Source organism: Chelonia mydas, chromosome 26 (genome assembly GCF_015237465.2).
Source record: "Chelonia mydas isolate rCheMyd1 chromosome 26, rCheMyd1.pri.v2, whole genome shotgun sequence".
NCBI lineage: Eukaryota > Metazoa > Chordata > Testudines > Cheloniidae > Chelonia > Chelonia mydas.
The window spans coordinates 15,006,714-15,017,812 of NC_057859.1; the positions used below are offsets into that span (position 1 = coordinate 15,006,714).

The 11,099-nt window shown below is 49.9% G+C and overlaps 1 protein-coding gene across 1 annotated transcript; it reads left to right on the plus strand.

Moving 5' to 3' along the window:
* The first annotated feature begins 221 nt into the window (after positions 1-221).
* MAT2A (methionine adenosyltransferase 2A) lies at positions 222-8,557 on the plus strand. The gene is made up of 9 exons (XM_007069857.4): positions 222-357; positions 3,150-3,227; positions 3,351-3,473; positions 3,664-3,776; positions 3,906-4,049; positions 4,312-4,530; positions 4,947-5,129; positions 5,857-5,990; positions 6,937-8,557. Exons 1-9 carry the CDS (start codon positions 267-269, stop codon positions 7,037-7,039), a joined length of 1,188 nt encoding a protein of 395 aa, XP_007069919.1. The 5' UTR covers positions 222-266; the 3' UTR covers positions 7,040-8,557.
* Positions 8,558-11,099: the final 2,542 nt, after the last annotated feature.

Consider the following 11,099-nt stretch of genomic DNA (forward strand, 5'->3'; position numbering starts at 1 on the left):
TCCCTCCGGCTGGGAGCGAGCTGGTCGGTGTGCCGGGGGAGGGGGGATTTATTATGTAACGTGGCCCCCTTCCCCGGAGTGTGGTTGAGTCCGAATCCGCTCTCCCCGCCCGCCCCGAGATTGGCGCGTTGCGGCGGGGCGGGGCCTGCCAGGGGCGGGGCCGGGAGCGTATAAATACCGGTGCCTCTGAGGCGCTCCTTTCATTCTGGCGGAGCAGAGGTCTGCGGAGTGTTCTTCTTCCTTCGTCGCATCCTTCCGGTGTCGCCATGAACGGGCAGCTCAACGGTTTCCACGAGGCCTTCATCGACGAGGGCAGCTTCCTCTTCACCTCCGAGTCCGTGGGGGAGGGGCACCCAGGTGAGGGGTCGGGGCGCGGCTTCGTTCTCCGAGGCGGGAAACCGGCCCGGCCGCGCGACCTCCGCCGGAGGAAGCGCCCGGCGCGTGCACGCGCGGCGCAGTCCTGTCTCTGGGCGGGGGGATGATGAAACTCTCGGCCGGGCGCGCGCTCCCGCCGCCATTATCCGCGAGGGCGCGCGCCGCATTGCAGGCTCGGCCGGGCGGCACGTGGTCCCCGCGCGGGGACGGGTCCCTCCCCCGGCCATGGTCCGTGTCCGCCGCGGCGGGGGGCGATCGTGGCTCCGGGCCATGGGACCGATCAGCCTCCTGAGCCGGGCGAGGGTCGCCCGGGGGTCTCGAGCCTGCTGCGCCCCGGGGGGGGGGTCTCGGGAGGCGGGGGAGCCTCGGGCGGGGGGCTCCCGGGGGTGGGGGCGGCACGGCGCCTCGGGAGGGGGCGGCACGCGGGTGGGGCTCCCGGGGGGGGGCGCCCCGGGGTGACGATGGGGAGGCGGGGGCCGGTGCGTCAGCCCCGGGGGCGGGCGGGGGCCGGTGCCGAAGCACTTTGCCTCCGCTCTTTTACCGCCTAGACCCCCGCAGACCACGGATGCCTCCTGGTTCCGCGGGGCCCCTTGCAGCCCCCTGGTCCCTTTGCTCGCCTGCCGCTGCTGTCCCGGAAACCCACCGGCCCTTCGCACGCGGTCCCTGCCGCCTGCGGCCGCTCTCTCTCTCTCCTGGGGCAGGGAGCCCCAGCCGCTCGGGCGCGCTGTGCTCGGCGCTGCAGTCGCAGCGCGCTGCCCGCAGGGAGGCCGCAGCGATCCGCGCACTTGCCAGCCAGGATTCCGTTCCCGGCTCTGTCACTGACTTGCTTCGTGACCTCGAGCAAGTCCCTTCATCTCCCCTTGACTCCTGTTCCTCCTCTGTGTCCGCGAGTGCTGTGAGGGCCGGGTGCGCCGCGCGTCTCTCGCTCCGGGGCTGTATTTCTGGGAAGAGAGGAATTCAGAGGGTGCTGAACGCAGTAACTGAGGTTTAAATAAAGACATAAATCCTGATGGTGTATATTCTCTTGAATAGCCTTGTGTTTCAGACTTGAACGCTCACCGATCACTACCTTTCCTCACCCACTGCAGAAAGTGTCTAAAATAGTGTCAGAGGCTGTGTGGAATTGCTTTGGACAATTTAGAGGTCACTGCTCAATGGGCTTTTGATAGATTCCTTCATTTCCATGACAAAGAATGAATGTTCTGTCTCAGTCCTGGCATTGTTTCACTATAACAACGTTGTGTTTTTTCTGACTGCAATCTCCATTTTGGGGCCCTGTTCTATTTAGATTCCCATTCTCTGGTCCATTATAAATCACTTCCACATTGCACAACGAACTTAATCAACTGTTCAGTGGCATTTGCTGTATATCAGTCACTACCTTTTCCAAACCATTGGCCAGTTATAGTCTGGCCAAACAGGTGAACTGGTTTCAAAAACTACTTCCTCTAATATCAGCCTGTGTTCACTACAAGACTAGGGACAGCAGTGCTCAAATGATTGATGCTGGCATAGTTATCCTAACCAGAAATTTTCTGATGTCATTAAATCCTCCCTTTAGTCTGTTTTATTACCTGGGGGCTGTTAGTAAAACAAATCATTCCTCAAGGTGTAAAAGACTGTGTTGTTTTGTGAATGACATCTGGGGGAATTTTTTCCCTCCCTGGGTGGTCGAGAAGATTATTCTTATTGTCACATTTCCAGCGCTGCTATTCAAGGTGACTGGTGAAAAAGATCTGAGGAATGAATGGGTTAAAGATGATGGGAGGGGCTAGCTCAGTGTCAGGCTTTCCTTTATTCCATCTCGTTCCTGTGCAGCACACAGAATTGTCACTCTGCTCCAAATCTGATCTGAAAGGTCATTGTCAAGGACGACATTTAGCCCTGAGTGAGTAGCTTATTCATCACAGAATTTGAACAATTCTTGCAAAGCCCTTAGTGCTTTAGGGGTTTCAGATTGCTCTAGAATAATTGTCTGCAGCAGTCATGCTAGAGCGACTAGCTATGCGCAGGCTGGCTGACCAGCTGAAACCAGTTCTGCAGTCTCAAGCTGGCTGCTTGCTGCTCACAACTTGGTTGGTTGTTGGCAGCCATGGCTAATGGCAACATGACTACGGCCTACAGTATTGCAAGTTAAAATTCCGTCATTGGGGCTACGTTGGGCACATGCAGTCTCTTGCTGTACATGTGCAAATCTAGAGTGGTCTTGCTGCAAGTGGCCATTTTGTCAGGGCAGTTTTCTAAAATTAAACACCTGTACAAACCAAATTGAAGCTGTTATCTTCTATTTGTTATCTTCTGTTTGAGGGCAGAACCACTTGCAGATCAGATGCTGCTGTAATTTGGGTGCTTAAGTAAATCCCTTGGCAATGCAGTGCATTGTCCTATTCAGAGCTGCCAGGATTGCACACTGTCAAAATCCTGTCTTATAGCTACATCACGAAGAGAGTAAGAGTGGCTAAATTTGAGCCCTGACATAATAGTAACTTGATCCTAAAAGTTCCACTAGAAAATGCTTAGGATTCCACACTAACCCCAAAAAACCCCAAAACACCTCAATACAAGTGCTGCATCTGAGGGACAGGAAATTACAGAGTAAGATAACAACACTTCTGCCTGGTGTTGTGTAACACTGCAGTTGTTGCTTTCTGTTGACATATTGGTATGGAGACTCCCAGAATTGGCTGAAGTTAAACATATTGAGCGGAAAGAGAAAGCGATTCAGTGAGGTACACTGTGCATTGAGAGTGATTGGCTGTTTGATTTCTTTTCAGATAAAATCTGTGACCAAATCAGTGATGCTGTCCTTGATGCCCACCTTAAACAGGATCCAGATGCCAAAGTTGCTTGTGGTGAGGATACCTAGCCTAGAAAAGGGGAGGAATTGCACCTATTAGATGCACTTTTGTTACCTTAGGAGAGCTGTTTCTCTGAGTGACACTGAAGTTGATGAATATCCTTTTATTCTCTTCTAGAAACTGTTGCAAAGACTGGGATGATCCTCCTGGCCGGCGAGATCACATCCAGAGCTGCTGTTGACTACCAGAAAGTTGTGCGTGATACAATCAAGCATGTTGGTTATGATGATTCTTCCAAAGGTAAGTGCCTCCGGCCACTTGTTGTTCTAGGTTTGGGAAGCTTTTTTTCTAGCTTTGAGTATAAGGCTGTTGGCTTCTAAAAGTATCTGTAACCAATTTGCTAGGTGTTCTAAGGAACAAATTATAAACTTTCTAGGATTAGCTGGACGGTGCAGATATTCTGTGAATCTGAAATTCTGCTGTGTTTTAGGCTTTGATTACAAGACTTGCAATGTGCTAGTAGCCTTGGAGCAGCAGTCTCCTGATATTGCCCAGGGAGTCCATCTAGACAGGAACGAAGAGGATATTGGTGCTGGGGACCAGGTTAGTATTCTAGTAACAGCTGTTTCCCAGTTTGCAGAAATGTTTTCTTGTTTATAGGACAATACTTAGCACTTGTCAGTAGCTGGTTCTGTTGAAGCTGAGGTTTCAGACCCCTCTTCTCTCCCATAGGGCTTGATGTTCGGTTATGCTACAGATGAAACTGAGGAGTGCATGCCCTTGACCATCGTCCTAGCGCACAAGCTGAATGCCAAGCTGGCAGACCTGCGTCGCAATGGCACCCTGCCCTGGCTGCGACCCGACTCTAAAACTCAGGTAAGTGGAGCCTTGTCATACACTGCAGTAATAGGCATGTGCGAGAGAGCCTGGTTCTAGTAAGCTAAGAGCAGAATGAATTTCTGCCTTTGCAGAGCCGGTGGGGGGGAGGACCAATAATGAAACGAAACTAGACTGTATTCTCATTCCTACTTAGCAGTCTGGAGGGTATGGAGAGCACTGCTGTCCCCTATTAGGATCTGCTGTAGATGTGCCTGTCCCTGACTTTGTTTTCTTCTCCTGGTCTGGGGTATCATTTCAGGTGACTGTGCAGTACATGCAGGACCGTGGCGCTGTCATCCCTATTAGAGTCCACACGATTGTCATATCTGTTCAACATGATGAAGAGGTCTGCTTGGATGAGATGAGGGATGCCCTAAAGGAGAAAGTGATCAAAGCTGTTGTGCCTGCAAAATACCTGGATGATGATACAATCTACCACCTGCAGCCAAGTGGCCGCTTTGTCATCGGTGGTCCCCAGGTAAGACTGATCCAATCCTCCAAGGAATGGACTTGTGTGTTTCACTTGGGTGTGTCTAGTCTACATGCAGGCATTGAGGGTGACCAGTCTTCCAAAACTCCCCCTCTCTAGCAATATGGGAACATAGCCAGGCTAATGGGGGCCTCCAGTGCAGACTTACAAGCCAGTTTTCTCCCCCAGAACTAATGGCTCTACAGAGCTCAGTGGAGTAAACGCTTGTCAACAAACGAGAGTATTGGAGCAAGTGGAGCTGGTATAATTCAGCTGCTATTTGTACAGTTACACTTAAAGTGAAACATTGTCTTCAGTGCATGCAAGGATTAGGCTTTAAGTTAGTGTAAGCAGTGGCTATTGTGCTCTAAACTGATGAGGTGTTTCTAAATGGAGTCCAGTTTAATGGGCGATGTTAATTCCAGGGAGATGCTGGCTTGACTGGCCGGAAGATCATCGTTGACACCTATGGCGGCTGGGGTGCTCATGGAGGAGGTGCTTTCTCGGGGAAAGATTACACCAAAGTGGACCGTTCTGCTGCTTATGCTGCTCGTTGGGTAGCCAAGTCCCTTGTCAAGGCTGGCCTGTGCAGGAGAGTGCTTGTCCAGGTATGGCTTGGCCTCAAGTTTGGAGAGGGGTGTTTGTAAATGAGATGGATTTAGCAGGTGGTATTGATGGCTGGCAGGGTCTCCCTTTAAAGCCGTATTGAGCCAAAGATCTTTGGGGCTGCTGTACCAAGGGAAGAAAGGGGTGTGACTAGCTGTATTGGGAAACCCATCTTTTCCATCAGCACAAGCTGGTGGGATGGCATTTGGAAGGCAGCTGACAGTGAGGGTGGTGAATAACTGGAGCTTGCCGTGGGAGTGCAACTGCTATTCTTGGTTGTATAGACAATCTAGGAGTAATAACCTAGAGCGCAATGGTGTCGTTATCTGCATTGCTGCAGTGACCAACTTGCAGTGTGCTGCACTCCTTGGGTGTCCCTTCCAGGATAGACTATAGAGAGAGAATAGAGCAAAGAAAAACCCAGGAATAGAAGGTAAGATGAGAAGGGGAGTTTGGCCGGAGTAGAGAGTAATATGAACAGGGTCATACCTTCAGAGCAGCTGAACGGAGAGCTGATCATTCTTGTAACTACTGTAACTGGCATGTAGAATGAGAGAGTGGAGGTACAGTTGTTGGAAGTATTTGAGTGGGTAGATGAGCCCCTGCATTACTAGGAACAAAGTACCCCTTCAGAATGTGGGGTGAGGGAGTGTTAGACCGGGGGGGGGCCCACATGGTCATCTGCCCCAGCATGTCCTCTGAGGTGTTTAAACTGTCCTTTGCCCTCAGGTCTCCTATGCGATTGGAGTGTCCCACCCGCTGTCCATCTCCATTTTCCACTATGGCACTTCTCCAAAGAGTGAGCGGGAGCTGCTAGAGATTGTGAAGAAGAACTTTGACCTCCGCCCTGGGGTTATTGTCAGGTAAAGATGGTAATGCATGCAGAGGGGGGAATAGCTCCCTACTTGCTTGTAGGTAAATCTGAAGCCACTAATGAGTAGGGAATGAAAGACCAGGGCTAGACTGATAGTACAAATGCTGCTGGAATGGATTCCTTACTATGTCACGCTAACAGTAGAAGTACGCTTGTCCACGCTGGACTGCCTCTAGTAGCTAACCCCATCTCTGTAACCAAACAGGTGGCCTCTTGGATTAAGTATCGGAGAGCACTAATGGTGCTTGAAGGCTGAGGCTGCCTTTGGACTGGGTGCTAAATGCTCCTGGACTTAAAATCTAGCATTCTATAGCAGGACTTGGTTGCCTAACCATCTTAGCAAATCCTTTGGGTGCAATGTTGAGCTGCTGTTTGCATTCATGCCTGTTTTGCAACCTGTGCTGGAAGCATCCGATTTAAAGTCAGAAGCAGCCATTGGGCTAGGACAAGAGCTGCTTAAACAGAAGAGATAAGTGGTTCCACCAAATGGATCACCAGGTCCTGATGTGCTGTAGCCCTCTAAGGGGTAAGTATCATATGACCTCATGTGAGATTGGACACTTGTAGTTTCTCAGGATGAGTTCGGACTGGACTGCAACTAGTTAAGTGTCTAGGACACTGTCTAAAAAACAAAGCAGCCTGAGAAACGACAACTGATTCTTAAAAGAAAGTGAGGGGAAGAGAGGCGCCTCCGAGTCAGTGAATGAATCCAGTTGTGTTGAGTCTGGGTTTTATAGCAAGGTGGAAGGTGTCTTGGCCTCCCACAAAGCGCATGCAGTTCCAAGCCTGCTCCACCAACGGAGTGTCTGCCTCCATGACTTGCCCCTGCTGAGTCAAAAAACTTCACCTAAACCAGAGCCTCTGAAAACTGTCTCTTGTTTTGCTTTGCTTGTGATTGAATGCTCTGTATTAAGTTAAGGACTTGTATATTCCAGGGATCTGGATCTGAAGAAGCCCATTTATCAGAGGACCGCAGCCTATGGCCACTTTGGTAGGGACAGCTTCCCATGGGAATTGCCCAAAAAGCTAAAATATTGAAAGTGTTAGGCTTTTCTCCCCAGACCTGTTGGCGTAGGCTACAGAGAAGCTTTCAGGCTCTGGGGGAAAGAGCCCCTCTTCCCTAACTTTATCCTGTCCTCCTGTTCAGCTCTTACTCAGCAAACTTCGTCCATTGCCATGGCTATTAATTCTATGGGGACCACGAGTTAGATTCTCTCTTCCTATTTCTGGCATCGTGCTCACTCTATTAGTGGAACTAGTGAGCACAAGCTATCTGTGTAACTGCCTAGAGATGAGCAGACATCAGTCTGTCTAGTAAATGATGCTTTAAGATTGGATCTGTTGTATGCCCACGAACCCAACCCTGAAAGTCTAAGAACTGCAGTGAATTTCCCCTTCAAATGCTGACTGAGAAATTGCCCTTGTAACATGCCTGTGGAATCTGTGGTTCATTATAGCATCTGTCCAGCCCCAGCCCTGTTGAGCTGCATGATTTTTGTGGTGTCTAAGAATGTAAAGCCTCTAGTCCCCGTAACCTGGTCAGTCTGACTATGTAGCTTTTGTCTGGGAGCGCTTCCCCCTGGCAGACTAGCCTTGCATGCAACGCAAGTTCCACTTGGAGCTCCAGCCTGCCGCAGTTTTTATTCAAAGGCAGTTCTTGCTCTACCCACTTGTGGTGCTTTATGCTCTTAATTCCACCTGGAGTGGCACCAGATTTTAACCTCTCCACTTTCAGCTGTCTTTCTTGGAGGACGTACGTAATAAGGTTTTTAAAAAGATAATCTATCCTATGCATGGTTTCAGCACTAGCCAAACCTCACCATCTCCTGTCTAACAAACGGGCCCTTGGCAGCCTGGGGATGTACTACAGAGAAGTCCCCAGGCAGTACCGAGGTCTGTAGGCTGCACACTTTGGTACCAGAGTAATTTTTTTCTTTATAAGAAAGCTGGAGAATTCCACACTGCACAGAACTCCTCCTGGGTTTTTAAACTTTGTTTTATTTTCAAAGCCAGGTCCAATTCGTGCTCTGAACGGCTGGCGTAGCTACAGAGAAGCCAGCTTCCTTCAGAGCCACAGGTGCATTTGGAGGGGAGGAGAGATGGCAAAAATAACCCTTCATACTTGAACATTTTTCTAATTGCTTATTTATTGTTCTCTGGGGCAGGGTGTGAGTACAGAGAAGCCCTTGGCTCAGATGGCAGCTTTTTAACACTTCTTTTTTTTGTTTTGGACACCATGATTTCTTGCCATGTTTCCAGCATTCCCTGATAGGCCAAGGTGTCCTACAGAAAAACCTTGGGTCACACCTACAGGGGGTCTGGCTGGTGTAAACATAAGGGGGAGGGCAAAGCTAGGGCAACTGGCCATGGGAGAAGCTGATTTGGCTGGTGTTGTACAGAGAAGCCAGCTTGTTTACATGCTTATCCCATGGCCTCTGCCTTGAGTGGAAAGTGCCTTTCGTGATCTATTTTTGTGGAGGTTTATTACGTATGTCTGCTTCTTCAAATCCCACCAATTAACTGAAGATCTGAATAAAGTGCTAGGTTCTACCTTAAGGGTCTCTGCTCAAACTTTATCTGGAACAATGCATCATGTTTAGGTGGGCATAGCCAAGCTCATGCTCATAGCTTGGCTGGAGTCATGGTGCGGTTACATCTGTGGGAAGGGGAACCCAATCTGGGGCTGGGGGACAGAGGAGGATGGCTTCCTAGAGGCCAGTCGTTTGTTTGCCCTGCTGTGGAAAGACTAGTGCTTAGTTTAAGGCTGGGGATAGAACTTCCAACTCACCTCTTCTCCTGAATTATAACTGAGGTGGGTAGGAGAAGCATGGGGGCAGGAAGGTTGTGATCCAAGCCTACAGTGAAATTCAGCCTGTGTTGTGTTCTGTTCAGGGACTGCACCTAGTACTGATCTCCAGTGGTATGGCACAATCTGTTACCGCTACCAGCCTGGCTGGGGCCCCCTCTTGCAGCCCCGGTTTATGCCAGTACAGGTGGTGGCCTCAAAGTGCAGCTAGGACTGCGCAGTTTGGTCAGGAACTGAACTCCCAGATGTCACTAAATACCCACTACCACTGAGTGCCTTATACTGCCTGCCTTAGTGATGCAGCGGTTAATGGAGATTGTCACTGCTAGGGGTGCTTTGGGTTTAAAAAAGTCATTTAACTATAATTTAGCCCAACTCCGCAGCATGTGCCTTGTGGTGTGCTGTCCTGTCAGGTTAAATACAACATCCATGATCTGTAGGGCAGCCTGAGGGGGGCTGTACAAGCTCTTGCCCAGAGCAGCAGCTTGGTGAGATGTAATGTGTAGAGGGTAGTTATGTCTGTCAACCCATCAGCTGCCATGAGCTTTCTCAGAAAAGGTGGCTCACTACTGATCTCAGCTTCGTCCTGCTAGAGCAGGTGTTCTCAAACTGGGGTTTGGGACCCCTCAGGGGGTCGCAAGGTTATTACGTGGGGGGTTGTGAGCTGTCAGCCTCCACCCAAACCCTGCTTTGCCTCCAGCATTTATAATGGTGTTAAATGTATAAAAAGGTGTGTTTCGTGTGTAGGGGGGGTTGTACTCAGGCTTGCCATGTGAAAGGGTCACTAGTACAAAAGTTTGAGAACCACGTTGCTAAAGTGGGAAGATTGTGCTTGCCCTTAGCTACTGGGCACAGGCCTGACATGGGCTGAGCTCTGCGCCCAGCGGCTGGAGAGCAGTTTGCAGTAATACATAGTATCACTTGTTACATGTCTTAATGATAAACAAACAGTAATTAGTCATTTGAAATAGCTAATGTAAGTGACTTGGTGAAGTTACAGCTGGAGTCACTGAAAGGTTCTGAGTTGTGTTGCAAAGATGACTGCCCTTGAAAAAGGCACCCAAACCTACATCCTATTGCTCTGGTTAAATACACACCTACTAGTGTTACAAGGGACACCTTAGAGCACAGTAACTATCTAGCTTACATAAGCATTTGACGCTTCAGTCTGAGTTTTCCTATTGAGCTTGTGTCTGGAACCCCCTCTAGTTTGTGAGTCATTTATAGCAGCAGGGACCAAGGAATCCCTTTGAAGAGTGAAGGAGTTATGCTTGTCAGGACACAGAGGTAGCAGCAGAATCTACTTCTGATGCATTGCCTTTTGATTTCAAGCTGGTGCTCTCCCTTCTGGTCCTGAAGTTCATATCACTCCTTGCTGATGGATGTGCTACCCTGTGACACTAAATGGCCCCCTTGAAAGAAAACATGGCTCACCTTAAGCGAAAAATGCCTGCCTCTGTTGTAATAGGGCCCGAGTCTTGCAGAGGTTGGTGTTTTGAGCAAGTCAGACACATTGGCCAAGAACTATGGCCCCATTTGAAGTGGGGCTAGTGTTACATGAAGCAGCCATTCCTCCATGCTATAGTGCTGTTAAATGCTGGAAGTGAAGATTTTTGTCGAGGTAGCTAAGTAGCTTGCAGTAAATGTGAGCTGTTGTGGTTCTTGTATGCAGAGCTGTGCCTGTTAAAACTGATTCAGTCTCGTGTGTGTGTATGTACACACGCACACACACCCCCAATACCGCACCCCAAGACTTGGGGTCAGAGCTTCTGGACTCAAAAGGAAACTTTGGGCTAGGGAGCTGTCTGCTGATTTGAAGCCAGCTGCTGGGAAGGGAGTGGTGAAAACAGGAAGTAGAAGGTGATAAAAGAGAGGGACTAAATAAAAGGCAGCCCTTTGGCTATTTGAGCATTTCAAGCTGAACTGGTCCTGGACCACAGCGGTGAAAGCAAAGGGTGCTTATGAATGAGCTGTTGCCTGGGGGAGGAGGGGGATTGTTCATGTTAATAGACACCCACCAGCCTGTGCCTGTAGTTAGGGCACTGGCCTGGGTTCTAGTCCTAGCCCTGCCACAGACCTATGGGATAGTGGGCAAGTGTGGCCTGGAGCCTCAGTTTCCCAGCTGGAAGACTGATGATCCCTCCTTCCCTGCTGAGGGGCTTTGAGAATGAATCCATTAATGAGCATGTGCCACTTTGCTACTGTGGTGATTGGGCCAGCTCCCTAAGCTTGCTGGCCAGATCTGGGTCTGTCTGCTGTCAGGGCCAGAGCATGATGTGTGGCAAGGGGGTA

Excerpts from the sequence above, each read along its gene's own strand:
- MAT2A (XM_007069857.4), top strand. The coding sequence starts at position 267 with ATGAACGGGCAGCTCAACGGTTTCCACGAGGCCTTCATCGACGAGGGC. Across the intron at positions 358-3,149 it reads CGTGGGGGAGGGGCACCCAG|ATAAAATCTGTGACCAAATC; the intron begins GTGAGGGGTCGG and ends ATTTCTTTTCAG. Across the intron at positions 5,991-6,936 it reads CGCCCTGGGGTTATTGTCAG|GGATCTGGATCTGAAGAAGC; the intron begins GTAAAGATGGTA and ends TGTATATTCCAG.